We start from the raw sequence: 14,753 nt of genomic DNA on the forward strand, positions 1-14,753 counted from the left end.
GAAATGATTTCTGGCATATGCTTGGGTAATAACCCTTATTCTAGTAAAATAAAATAAAAACTCTGGTCCTTGGTTGAGAATTCTCTGAAAGGTAACCCTCACCTTTGTTCCTTTTCTTCCTGGACGTCCATATCCATCTGGGCCAGAAAGACCCTAAGAAAATAATACACAATGAATTGTAGAGTCATCCAGATCAATAACTGGTCAACAAAATCATCTGAACGCTGATAAATCAGCAGCGCAAAGAGGCGGGGGAGGCAGAATGAGCTTGGCGGAGGTTTATCCCACCTTTGTAGGATAAACATCAGACTGCCTTCCTAGGGTTAGGAGGTGATAAGGGTTTAAAACTTTGAAAGACCATGAGATAAGTAAGCTTGTGTGTGTGTGCTTTAATTTTTAACCCCATCTTCAGCAAGATTCTGACCTCAGCAAGCGGCTACCTTGGTTGCAGGAAGCCAAATCATTGCCCAAAAGTTCCCCTCGAGCTAAACCTGCTTTCTTTGTAGGATAAAGTAACAAAGGAAGAAGCTCGCAAGCTGATAGATCTCTAGGTATGAAGACAAATTTGGAGGGGAGAGGATAGAGGTAATGTCATTTGGTGAATAAGTGCTTATGATATAAACCCAGACAGACCTGAATTTTTATTCCACTTCCAACACTGATTACAGAAGTGACCTTGGGCAAGTTACTCAACCACTGTAAGTTTCAGCGTCCTCATCTGTTAATTGGGGATAATATCATCTAAGTATCAGGGTTTGGGGAAGGATTAAGTGAGATTGTGCATGGAAAGCATGATGCCAGGCACACAGACAGTACTTGCTAAGTGGCCCTGATTCTGCTGCTCGCAGTGGCCGTAGTAACGGTGATGCTGGTGGGGGGTTAATGGCCGTAGTAAAGGTGATGCTGGTGGGGGGTTAATGGTGGTGGTGATGGTGGTGGTGGAGGTGCAGGTGGTTCACGGTGGTAGTGGTGATGGTGATGATGGTGTTGTTGGCAGTGGAGGCAGTGGGGAGGGAAGTCAATGTGGTGATGTTCATAATTATGAAAACGTTGATCATACGGCTGGGATCTTAGCACCCGAACATACAGACAGTGAGCATTCCATAATAAAGAGTGAATTCAGAAACCTTTGAGATATTTTTCACCAAATGGACAAAGATGGCACCTACATCAAGTAGATAACTGAGAAGAAAGATTTTAAAATTTTAAGCCACAAAAATCAGGGATATAACTTAAGGAGGAAAATGTGAACTATTAGAAAAGAAAGAAAACAAGGTAAAGAAAATGGCCCAAAATAAATTATTTGCAGGGGGGAAAGAATGCAAATGAGATCCAGTTGCTGTTATTCCAGCCTCTCTCTGCAGACGGACATGCCGTGTCCCCAGCACTGGCAGCCCCAGGTGCCCAAACCGAGCATTTTGGAGATGTCCCCTCTGATGTGACGCCTTCAAGAAAGGCATTGCTGCTCAGCTTGTCTGGCCCAGGGAGAGGTCAGGACGCAAAAGTTTGCATTGTTTTAAATCAGGATTCTTTATAAAGTTTAACAGTATTAAGGTCATCATCTGAGTTGAGTATAGATGCTAAACGTTATTTGCCACACTTGATAGTAAGCCCATTCTTTCATTCTTTTCTTTCCCTTTCTGCATTAAAGTTTAAGTTTCTTAGGCCTGTTTTTGTTTCCTCTCGTTGCTAACAACAGATGCAATTTCAGTGCTGAGTGCGGAACAAGAGCAGGTCCTCCCTGGTGAAAGAAATCTCAGAAATGTGAGCTGCAGGAAAGACAACATTATGCCCTATCATAAAGCTAATTCCCATGAGGCAGCGAATTGGAAAGAGTCACGAAATAACTAACTTACTCTTGTGTTTGGAGAGATGACTAAGGTATAAATACATAGCCTGCAGACCATCCTTGGTCTCCAAAGACTCTTAAAATTTAAGTCTGCAACTCTGATTGGCTGTCTTATTTATTTCTCTGGAGGAAAAATATTGTTTCCTTGAACATGTCTGTATTCCTAAAGTCTCAAATGCTCCTAAGACATCTTGGTCTTCCAAAGAGAAGAGGGTCCTTGGAACTTCCCTTTTCAACAACATGCTAGAAGGCAGGATAAATTCCAAAGCATCTTTGGATTCTTTATTAATCTGAGGAGTTTGGGAGTCTCTGGACTGAGTGGATTCACAACAGCTCTAGTGATGATCACATATTTGTAACCCCAAATATTCATCAAGAATATTAGAATTTTGTGTGAAGCAAGAACAAACAACAAAAAATTCGATCAGGAATCCAAAACAGAGACTCTAGACTTACAGGTTGCCCTCTTGGTCCTTGTTGACCCAGTGGTCCTCTTTCTCCTGGAACACCACGCTCTCCCTTGTATGATGAAAGGTAAACACAAAAGTAATTTTCTGCTGTGAGTTCATGCAATGTTATGTCATTTTCCTCAGATATGTTGCAGTCACTTTTCAAGTCCTATTGGCATCATCCTACAGTCTAAGGTCAGTATCTTCCTCTAGACTTTGTTAAATACAGATAACTAGCAAATCCAGGAAAGATTTTGGTGCTGAAAGTTAGCAAGCCCAGGTACACAGTGCCAGTTACAAAATTTCACATTACCATGGCTTTCTCTAGAGGTGCGTGTGTGACTCTATATTTGAGTCCTTATGTTTATCTATCTATTGATGTGTCCTTGTCTACTGATCTATGTAACCCTCTATCTGTCCATCTTTCTGTATGTCTTGTCTATACATCTTCCCTTGTCTATACATCTTCCCTTGTCTATATCCGCCTATCCAGCTGTGAGGTAATGGGCAGTCAGTATCATCACCAACGACATCAGACACTCATGGCAGAAATGATCTCATAATTCATAGAAGAGACCCCAAGCTGCAGTCAAGGAAAGGTGTGTTTTCTAACACTTACCTTCATTCCTCTTGGTCCGTCTTTTCCTTTGGAACCATTTGGCCCTGGAAGCCCAGCATTACCCTGTAATGACACCACAACCCAAATTATCCATAATGTTTTAGACAATTAATTTCATCTTCCAAAGTGCATCATACACACATGTAGCCTCTGAGCTGGGGGCTTGGGGCGGAGGAGCAGGGTGTTCTGTGCAAGAAGTCACCTCCCCCACATATCAAGAACAGGAGGGAGGATCTGGCTACCAGAGGGGAAGAACACCATCTGGTTAAGAGAATAGGAAGACAAATGCCTGGACTTTTAGCCACTCTGAATTAAAAATACGATCAAATGAGAATGAAAACAATACCATCGGTTATGAGGCTAGACGTTTCCCGAACAAGAGAGAGGTGGCTCAGGCCTTCTTGGAGCTGCTATTTGAGCCTCCAGGTACTCTAACCCCTGACTTACAACATGCTGCTCGGGTGTTTCAAGCTCTCTCAAATACTCCTTCTGTAGGAAGCCGCGCCTGATCGCCTGCCTCAATCTGATCTGACCCTTCCACAAGCCCCGGGAGACCGAGTGGGCGAGGCTCTCATCAGGCACCAAGTTGGAGGCCAAGTCCAGCCATTTAAACGATCCAGATGAAAAGTCATTTCATCTCTTTGAGCCTCAGTTTCCTCATCTCTATAAAAGTAGGGTGATTTTAAGTAATGCTTCCTTATATGATTGTGAGGAAGACGTTAGTCATTTACGCCCCTTTACACTACTGTTTTTCTCTTGCACTCTACATAAGGATAAGCCTGTGCCACACACCTTTGAGCCTCAAGCCCAATCTCATTAGTCAGTGTATCCCCCAAACACCTAGAGTAGAAGGGGGACGGAGCTGGTGATCAAGGGCTACTTCCTTGAAACAGCTCTTTCTAGAAATTCCTGATGCCCACAGATCCCAGAACAAACGAGGTAGCCTTATGTTGTTTGCCCAGGAACACGCAGGTGCATGAACCGGCCCTTGGGAATGAGCAGCTGTGTTGTAGCTGTCAGTCTCTCAAACCTACCTGAGCACCCGGTGAGCCTTTTTCTCCCAAAGTTCCTGGCGGTCCTTGCCTTCCTCTTGGTCCCTGGTCCACAGATGAAATTTAAATTCAACCAATTTTTATTGAGCTATTTCTTTTCCATGTACCCACAAGACCATCTTGGATGCCGATGGAGGCACAAATGAAGGTGTTCTGACCCACCACGATGTCATTCATCACACTTGAATCAAGCAGCCTCATCACCCTGAAGCACCCACTCCCTCAAAACTCCCTCCATCGGGACGTGAGTCCTCAGTATCTACATTTTTAACCTCCTCTCCAGTTGAATCTGACAAACACTAACATTTGCTTCTGTGTTTTAATTCACCCAACTAATTTTAAATCCTAAAAGGTGAATGAGAAGAGCTGTCAGGAAATTGATCTCCTTTGAAAAATCAACCTTTTCTTTCTCCACATAAAGGCTAAGGACAAGCGTTCACATTCCGATGTTATTAAGAGCCCAAACACATGGAAAAGTGGCTAATCTCACTGCGCACCTTGCTGGGGGGTGTTCATTTTCTCCCCGATCTATTTTACTTTACTTACTTTACTGATTTTTTCTGCTGCTTTAGATTTTCTCCCACTTTTCTGAGAGATGCTTTTCTCTGTGAAGGATTGACCGGGCTTCTCCATCCCTGGGTGAGGTTTTTTAATCACCATCCCATACCATCCACAGTGGGAAGGTGAGAATCCAGGGGAGCTTTTACCGATTATCTCCCTCATGGTTCACAACATGGCTTGCTCTCCTGTGTTCAGCCATACAATAAAACGAACCCAAAGGAGAAGCCCAGGACACAACAGTGGTGGGGGGTCCACAGTTGAATTTGAATTGAGCCAGTGTTCAAGAGGAAAGCTGTAGGTATCTCTCAGCTCTTTCCCCCTAGTTTGTGGACACTATTTTCTACCATAAAATAAATACAATCGCATCTCTAATTACACTCTGATTTGACCCAGCTCTTTCTTCAGTACCTTTGTCAAGTGCCAAAACAGCAGAAACTTTCTTAAATGACCATCTGACACTCATAGGATTTTTAACATTTTGGAGAACGATTCAATGCGTTAGTAAAATTTGTTGTTGCAAAGTTCTTCCTTTTAAGGGTACTTGGAAATAACGTGGTTTAAAAAAAAAATGTAGAAAGTGTCCCAGAATGGTTTACAGAATGACAGATTTGGATTATGCTTAGGAGATTTCAAAGGAACTGGTTGGAAGTTTAATTTCTGGTTATCACTCCATAGTTTACAAGGCCCCACTGGACTGAATCCTTCAGGGTGAGACCCTGGCCTCCATGGTCTAAATGACCCAGCCTGTTTGCAAAGTGCCCTGTGTATACTGGCTACTCAGTAAATACTCTGATGATTTTTCCTGCCAAATTGATCCCAGTTTTAAAGAATTAAATCCTATGTGAGTGATTTGCACTCACAGCTTCAGAGGCAGTAATTCGGAGCACAGGCTTCATAACTAGACTGCCTGCGCCTGGACCCGGCCTCCATCACGTCCTAGCTGTGCGAGCTTGGCCAGTTTACCTCACTTCTCCATCCCGCTCCCCTCCCCCGCCATTTCCCCCCTCTGAAACGAGGATGATATAACCTCCCCACTGAAGGCTTAAATGAGCTAAGTAAGACAAGTGCCTAGGGCCGTATCTAGGACACAACAAAAGCTCAATAAATATTAGCCGTCGGGGTTTAGCCTCCCCAGAAAAGATGCTACACAATTTGCTTAGGGAGGCCCTGGCAGGGAGCATCCAAGAGCATTCCGATACATGTTAAATTCCTATCAGAGAAGGTAAAATTTCAAACGAATATTGCTGAGCACTAAAAGCAAGTTCACTGATACAACCTGTGAGCCTGGATGGCCAAGCTCTCCTGGGTAACCTTGTTCGCCGGATTCTCCACGCATACCCTGTCGAAAGGAAGAAAACTCAGTGAGTTCTCCAGGCATCTTCAGTGTTCCTGTTGAAGGCAGCCTTCCCTGCAAGAGGTCACTTGAAAGCCACAAGAGAAAGGCAAAATGATCTGAAGGTCTGCACTCAGTCCTCTTAGGACACAGAATCAGGGAGGAGGTGGGGGAGGGGGTCCCACTTATTTGCTTAGGAAATTCTTATTGTCTTTTCCAGTCTCCTTCCAAACAGCTAGTTGTTTAAATACAAAAGCACTTTGTTTAAATAACCCAAACTCCTAATTTACATAAAAACAGTTCCTAAAAGCCCATCCATCCCTCTTAAGGGCTAGATGGTCCCTGGTGTTATGGACCTTTAACCCCTGTGAGGAAACTCAGAATGTCGAGCACAGCAGCAAGTGTGGCATTTGGGGACAAAGGCACACACAGCACACAAAGAAATAGCAGAAAACTGGCTTTAAAACCCTACAGATTCTTACAGCACTGAGCTAGCTCTCTAGGCACAGGGTGAGCTATTAAAATAATTCATCTGGTAACTGATTTAATTCCTCCCTCAAATTAATATTCCCATTTCTACAGAGAAGATACATATTCCAATATTGTCCTCAATACCCGTTTTGTGGCCAGTGTGCCTTCTTTTTCACACTGCTCACTGTTGACCGGGTAACTGATTAGTCATAGATTTGCAAAGACAAGAAACCCTAAGCTCAGAACGAAGCAATACGTGGATCAATGCCTTGTGCTTCTTAAGTTTTTTAAACCATTCAGATAAATGGGAAGCTCTTCTACTAATCATTCCTGTTAAGTTGTTGTATTCCTCAAGAGTTGATTTCTAGATTCGTAAGTGTGAGTCACGTCTTAAAAGGCATGTAGCTAGACATTTTGAAATTGTTTGGAAGATGTGGGCCAATTTGCTCATCACATTCGTGACATTTGTAGTACAACAGATTGGAAAATGATGCGGCTCTGTACAGCAAAGGTCAGACTTTCACATTTATACTAGGGAAATCATTACAGCAAAGAAAAGCAAGAACAAAACAAAAGCCCTGTAATACAGCTTCTTCTTTTCATCCCTGTCATATTTAAACAAATAGAAATTATCTAAATGTTCAACATTAGAATGGTTTAGTAAATCACTGTTCTTCAACAGAGTAGGATATTATGCATTAAAGTGATACTAGTAAGATTTGGAAACATAGAAAAGCAGAATATAAAATAGTATATACATTAAAAACAGCTCTTTATTATGTATGCAAATAAAGGAAACATACAAACAGGAAAATAATTGCAGGAGGGCGGTGGGTTTGTGCACATTTAAAAAATTAATGATATTCTTAATTTTATCTTAAGTAACAAAAAGTTTTCCCTTATTGCCAAATAATCTGTGCATTGATTTGTTTGCCATAGTACAATTTTTTCCATAAATAAAATCTTATTTAAAATTTCATTTTATTACGCACCTTGCAAAAGCCAGCACATCTAATTTATACACAATAATGAACCATATTTTCCCAAGGTCAAGGGATACTGTAACCTGGAGTTCAGCACCTCTTTAAGCCACATTTTCCCAATAATACTGACTGATCTTTAGCAAGTTACAGCCTCAAAACATAAATGAGTCCTATGACCACGGCTCCAACACTGGGTTAACTAGCAAATCACTGACTTGTTGGATAAACCTAGTTCACCCTGGAACCTGCAAGTAGTTATAAATTTTCCTCTTATTAAAAACTCAAACTTGAATAGAAACAAGAGCAAACAACTACAGTGATTCTTGAAAAGAGCAAAAAGGACAGGGATTCATCAAGATTATGATGCATTAAAGGGAGAGATTTTCTATTAAAGATGGCCGTGGTCACACATTTTTCCCAGCTCCCAAAATGAAAGATTGTTGTTCAAAGTCTATCCCCAGAAGACAACAGCACAGAGGCCCAGAGAGCAATCAGCCCGGATTAGAGCAAGAGGACAGAGGGCTCAGGAAGGAGGAATCTAAGAAAAATAAACCTCCCATGTTAGAATATATTGGGAGGTTAGCAGTTTTGTAGAAAAGCTTTATGATTAACCAGTAGTAGGCACCTGGGGAGAGAGGGTGACTCAAGGAACACAAAAGTGACGGATAAATATCACTTACAGCCATTTGCAATGTTTATCAGTCATCATCTGAGTGATGAATTGATTTGACCAAAAGTAGAGAAAATAAGTGTATTATAAGGATGAGTTGAGGGGAAGTGTATGGAAGAGATGGACAGGTTAAGAAAAATCTTTGTTCGCCATTAGAAGAATTCAATAGAAAAACATTCAAAATGGAAAACAAAGAAATAGCAAAGTAAGCAATCTGACTTTAAATTTACGCACAGGCTGAGCTCTGGTTCAAATTAAATAAAAAGGAAAGACATAGGAGACAGAGTTCAGTTTAGCAAACCAAAAATAACCAAGACCCAACTGGGCAGAGGACCCACTGCCGATGGCTAGTTAGATAAACCACACACAGGATTGCAAAAATATTAAATAATTCAAGAGTAAGAAATTCTTTCCACTGAGCCATTTAATTTCTCCAGAACTTAGCCTAGTCAAGTTGTAGTCTATTTCTTTCTGCCTTCTGGGGGCTAAAAACAATAGGCTAAAATGATAGTTCAAGACATTATTTCGCAAATGTTCAAACTGAATTAAAAGCATAAGAATCTATTTCAAGCCTCAACATTTTATGAGAAGTCATATGTTACTTGGTGTCAACAAAGCTTGCTTGCATTTTTGAGACTTGAAATTTCTCAATAGCCATGCTTTTCCAACATGTTTAGTTTAAAGACACAGGAGTCTCACCTTCTTTTGTGCTGAGGAGGTCACTGCCCACTCATCACACGCACAGACATACACTCAGCCATTCCCAGGCTCAGAGATGACATAAGTCAGTCTCTGACCTCTCCTCCATCCCTAAATCCTGAGAATGCTAGGAGGAAAAAAATACCAGCAGAGCAGGACCAGACCACATTAGAGAGGAGTCCACATAACTCTCGTTTTGAACAAAAATTTCCAAGAGCATCTTGATCTTTGGATTTGAATCCTGTCTCCACCACTTACTTATTAGCTATGTGGTCTCTGACAACTAACTTCACTTTGCTAAACCTTTATTTTCTCCCTTATCCATAAAAAGTTACCAATGATGCTCATAACTCCTGGGGTTGTAGAAAGGTTACATGAGGTCATATAAATAAAGTACTAGACAAATGCTTTGTAAAATATGATTCCCCTTCAGAGATGCCCCACCCCACCCTCAGATAACACCCACCAACCCTTCTTCGGAAATTGTAACCGCTCGGTCTTTTCTCTTTATTTAGTGACTATGAGACCCCCTTATGTACCTGTAGTAAGTCCCACTTCTTTAAACGAAAAAAATCACTATTTCAGAGGTAAAAGCAATTCTTTAAGATGTTAGCTTATTTTCAATCTAGATGAACTGTTACAGCAGGTTGGGGAGGGAGCAGAGAGGAACCATATAAACTTTCCCTTCTCCATGGAAACCTCTCAGGGATCACGCAGCCTCCATCAGCCCAACCAACACCTGCCTTGACCCCAGACAGAACTATTTACAGAAGCCATATGTGTGCAATAAGAAGTGACTCTTTCCAGAAAACACTGACCTTCAATCCTGGCAGACCTTGTCTTCCTCTTGGACCCTAAGGATAGAAGGAAAGTGGAGACCTTAGAGAAAGAAACAAGCCAGTTTTCACCCCAGCCTCTCTCTCTCTCCCACAAAAGCAGATGAAATACATCCAACAAGTGGCTATACCTACCTGAGGGCCAACACTTCCAGTTCCCCCGTGAGGTCCATCAATGTTAGAACTTCCCTGACAAGAAAGAGGTAAAGAGATCGGTTTAGGTGTCCACACACTTCTGGGCTTACCCTCTAGATATGGGCTGTCCCACACAGAAACCACTAACTAGCCCCATGTGGCTCTTAAGTTTAAATTAATCTAAAGTAAGTTAAATTTAAAATTTAGTTCCTTAGTTATAATAGGTACATTTCAAGTGTTCAATAACCACAGGTGGCTGGTGGCTACCATATTGGACAGCACAGATACAGAACAGTTCTTTGATCTAGAAAATTCTGTTGGTCAGCATTCCTCTAGAAGCAAATGGATTTAATTTGGTGTTCTGAAATATCCACATTGTGGGCATTTTCTCCCCAGATTGTTTGTTTGCTGAACAGTATCCAGCAAGGGTTCACCATGCTGGGACAGTAGTCATACGTACTTGCCAAGAAGCCAGGTTTAATACTTGAAAAATGTGCAAAAGGAAACAGAAAAGTGGTCTCTGCACATGTGGAGTGATGGGTGGACCAGACGGTGCAAGGGGAAGCTATTCAGTCATGATGGGGACACTTCCTAGAGCTCTCATCTCTTTAAGGTCTGAAGTGGGAAAATAAGTGGTGTCCAGAGAAAACCAAACTGAGTCCACATTTCAGGAGAATGGAAAAAAACATCTTGGGTCCCAAATAGGGATATTTTAGATAATTACTCAGTGAAGTTGCATGCTAACTCAGTAAGAATCCGTAAATTGGCAAAGAATATGAAATACAGAAACATACAAAACAGAAACAAATTCGCAGACATAGTAAACAATTTTATGATTAATGGGGGAAAGAAGGTGGGAAGGGATAAATTTGGGAGTTTGAGATTTGCAAAGGTTAACCACCATATATGAAAATAGATTAAAAAACAAGTTTCTGCTGTACAGCACAGAGAGCTGTATTCAATACCTTGTAATAACCTTTAATGAAAAAGAATATGAAAATGAATATATGTGTATATATACACATGACTAGGACATGATGCTGTACACCAGAAATCAATACATTGTAACTGACTGTACTTCAATTAAAAAAATTTTTTTAATACAGAAACAAAAACATTTTGTGCAAAGCTCGTCTTCTAACTGTTACTTACAACAGATTAAATTCTGATACAATTTAAATATTCCATGAAATGAGAGATGTGTTAATTATATTATGGTAGAAATGCTTATTGTAATCATATAAAACCAATCAAAAACTATATTTATCAAAAGTTTATAAAGTAGAAAAAAATTGTTGTTGTTCTTTCCAAGTATGCTAAATTTTGTGAGTAAATAATTTATCCCAGATAAGGAGAAAGACAAAATGGTGATTCCTCATTTTTTTATATTGTTCTAGAACATTTCTTAATAAGCTCATGGGATCCTCATCTGAATGTCTCAGGGAGAGTAACTTTGTCATCAACAAGTTAGGAAGGTCTAGTAAGCTGATGGTTTTCTTAGTTACTGGAACTCCTGAATTTTTTCCTCTATGTTTTACATTTCTGTACTCTCAAATATCTGTGGTGTTACTTTTATAATTGGAATTTTTACAATAAAGTAGGTTTTATGAGGGAGAAGGCTTTAGGTAAAATACTCACAATTAGTCCAGATGTAATAAAGACTCTTTCTTAAAATGGTTATCATTTTCTCATTTCAACAGTAAATAATTTATTTGCAGCCAGCATAGTAAAGAAATTATTTGGGCAGATGCTAGAATCATTGGGTAAAAGATGGTTGGTAAATAAGAACTATGCAGTCTCAGGGTGTCATCTTCCAAATTAATCACTGGACAGAGGGAAAAGTATGTTCACAGTGGGTAAATCTGGTGGACACCATCTTAGTCAAATGACAAAATGAATGGACCAATAATGAGAGAGACTGGCAGTGTCCCACCTGGTGACTGAGAAGGGTCCAGCATTGATTAATCTCCTTTCACAAATGCTAACCTGAATCTAGTCATGAGGAAACAATCAGGCAAACTCTAATTGAGGGATGCTGGTGTCCTGGTCTAGATCGTCAATGTCATGTGAGCAAACAAATGACTGGGCAACAGCTGTGACCAAGACAATGAAATGCACCACATAATCCTTGACTGGGTCCCGGGACAACAATGAAAATAGCTGTAAAGGGCGTTATTGGGGCAAGTGTGGAAATCTGAACGTGGGCTGTATATTAGAAAACAATTTTGCATCGATATAAACATTTTTCAGATGTGATGACTGTATTTTGCTTGTATAGGAGAATGCCTTGGTTCCAATTAGTCCTCAAATGACTCAGCAAAATATGTACATATATTACCCATGTATTTGTACAGAGAGACGTAAAGCGGGGTCAGTGGTAACAATTGGTGTTCGTTACACTTGTCTTGAAACTACAACTTTTTCTGCCGGTTTAAAAGTTTTCAAAACAAAAAGTTGAGGTGAAAAGTAGAACGGGTTCATCACAGACTATTTCAACAATTCAGAGAACAAGGTTAAAGAAAATAAATGCACTTCTGGCTGTTTATCCTTCTAGGAAAAACAGATATGGATATCTTCTACCCATTTGGACCCCTTGTGGAATACAGAGTTTTGTAATCTGGTTTTTTTCACTTAATATCATACCGTGAAAGTTTTCCTTGTTAGAAATAGTCTTCTAAATTATTTTTCATGGCTTAATAATATTTTATCGTGTTGGGACACCATCATTTATACGAACAATCCCTTTTCATTGAACACATAGGCTTTGCAGTGATTAAAAATCATCACCTTGACCATCTTTGGAGTTAAAACCTTGTTTGATCCATGATACGCTTCTGGATAAACTTTTAGAGCTGGGAAGACTGGGTCAAAGGACACGCACATATTAAGTCGTGGCAGGCACAGTTGGCAACCACGCAACAAGCCCTCCCCTTTCTTCCTTGCTGACAAAAATCCCAGTTTTGTTTGGTGCAACAACACGCCCCACTCTAAGGGCTGAATTACAACAGGTCTAAGCCAGTCATGACAATCTCATCTCCTCTGTCAGAGACGTGCTTTCTCTGGCGCTCTTAAAATGGGGTGAGGGTGGGTGGGGAGCCCAGGACCCAGCCAATGAGCCAAATGAGCTATAAACAGAGTATTGCTGGGAGTGCCCTGATGAAGGAGAGCCCCTCTCCTGCTGCCATTTCATGTAACAGTGGAGATGAAATCCTTAATGCCCAGCCCAAGAACCACACTGCAGATGGCACCCTGGAAAGAAGGAGCTGAGTCCCTGATGGCATCACTGGGTTTTGATGACATCACTGAGCTTGTGTACCAAACCTTGCATCACCGCCCCCCTCCCCTGGATTATCAGCTAAAGCCTGCCAGTCAGGCTTTCTGTCACTTGCATATTAAAAAACACAAACAAAAAACAGCCGTTCTAACTGACATATGTTGACTGATTGCCTTCCACAAAGGTTGTATTGCTTTTCATTCTCCCGGAAGTGTGAAGTCATCACTGGTTTCCCATCCCTTCCCCAAATTCTAGGCATAGAATAAAGTTCCTCTGTGGTTTGAAAGACGGCTTCATCAGGGCCCCTTCTCCATCCAGATTACATTCAATCTGCTCTTCAGTTAAACCGAGGAAAGACTGACCCCTAGAGGGCTCTCTTATCAAAGCACCTAACAGGCTGGGCCGTCAGCTTGCACCGGCTACAGGCTTGTGTAACTGGCAGGAGTGACTTCCATCATCCAAATCTACTCAAAGAACGCTTAGTTAGGAGCCTTCTTTGAGCTCAGCATGGGAGTAGCGAGCACAGGGAAGGAAAATGCAGCATGACGTGGCGCTGTTTCAGGTACCTTTTTGCCTGCACGCACAATTCAGGGATCCGGTGTCCAAGGTTAACCCTTAGCTAAAGTCAGCGACGGACACCTCGGACACCTCGGAAAGCTGTGAGCAGGAGGGTCCCCCCGGTGCCGAGACGGACGCAGCAGTGGGCAGTTTGTCTAGAGGCCTGAGTTCCTTCCCAGCAGTGAAACCATGAGCAAACCACAGATAATACAGATCAAGACCTTTCTTGCTATGACAACCACTGACTCCTGGAAACTTTGAAATGGTTTCTCTAATAGTCCCACCTTGCGGATGAGGAAACGGGCCGGAATGGGTTCAGGATGGCTGCCCTGTTGTTCCCTTAGCTCAATCCCATAGCTGATTGAGGCAATTCACACGGCTCTCTGAACTCAACTCACCAAAGAAAGTTCTCACAGTTGGTCCAAAACAACTGTAATCGACAACAGGATGAGAAATTCTTGCAGCAAGTCATGATGATTTTCTCACATAGCTGTGTAATAATGATCTTGTTACAAACTGGACTTTATTCAGAACCTGGGTGTATATAAAATGGTTGCGAACTAGCCAAAATTCAGGGAGGAGAATGGATGTCCTAAGGTTTTTGTCAAAGGATGCAAATTGGAGTTTAAAGCAAACGGAAGTTCCTCTACAGTTGTAAGCATTTTGCTATGCACACCCCATTCCCGGAAACTGGGAAGGATGAACTCTGTGGATGGAGGTACCTGGGTTATTTCAGTCATTTTTCAGAATCTTGCATTTTAATGTCTTGGGCGTAAAAATCTAAAAATACCTTTCAACAAATTGGTCTCTGTCAAGATAGCAAGTCTTTTTCCTTCTGTGATGACTCTTATCACAATGCTTCTAGTATTTAGAACTAGACAAAGATCTTATCTTTAAAAATGGATGGTACCCCATACACATCAATTGACAGTTGCCATGACAGAAAGCAAGCCAGCAGGGTGATGACCCTAAGCATTTTTTAAATTGAGGCATCATTATAAAATTGGAGAATTTTTAAACTGAAAGGTCTTAGGCATCATTGAGTCCCATATTTTCAATTTGGAGATGAGGAAACCAAGGACAAAAGATGTAAAGTAACTTAAATTACTAATGCTGTTGGAGGTAAGATCTGTACAAAAGAATAATAATAAACCAGGAGACAAAGATGCTAGGACAAGGATATAAGTAGAGATTAGCATTCAGAGCTCCTGTCCCCATGGACAGTGGAGACCATACGTTTTCACTGTGGTTTTCTCTGCTGATC

At 41.2% G+C, this 14,753-nt stretch overlaps 1 protein-coding gene across 1 annotated transcript in view; it reads right to left on the reverse strand.

Moving 5' to 3' along the window:
- The window catches only part of LOC102545896 (collagen alpha-4(VI) chain-like), a 98,492-nt gene that overhangs the window by 30,050 nt on the left and 53,689 nt on the right, over positions 1-14,753 (reverse strand). The window contains exons 19-25 of the mRNA XM_072971330.1: positions 9,658-9,711; positions 9,505-9,540; positions 5,807-5,869; positions 3,952-4,014; positions 2,918-2,980; positions 2,306-2,368; positions 103-153 (exon numbers count right to left, since the gene is read on the reverse strand). Coding sequence (XP_072827431.1) covers positions 103-153; positions 2,306-2,368; positions 2,918-2,980; positions 3,952-4,014; positions 5,807-5,869; positions 9,505-9,540; positions 9,658-9,711 — 393 coding nt within the window. The remainder of the gene's footprint in view (positions 1-102; positions 154-2,305; positions 2,369-2,917; positions 2,981-3,951; positions 4,015-5,806; positions 5,870-9,504; positions 9,541-9,657; positions 9,712-14,753) is intronic.

The sequence above is a fragment of the Vicugna pacos genome, chromosome 1 (genome assembly GCF_048564905.1).
Source record: "Vicugna pacos chromosome 1, VicPac4, whole genome shotgun sequence".
Lineage (NCBI taxonomy): Eukaryota > Metazoa > Chordata > Mammalia > Artiodactyla > Camelidae > Vicugna > Vicugna pacos.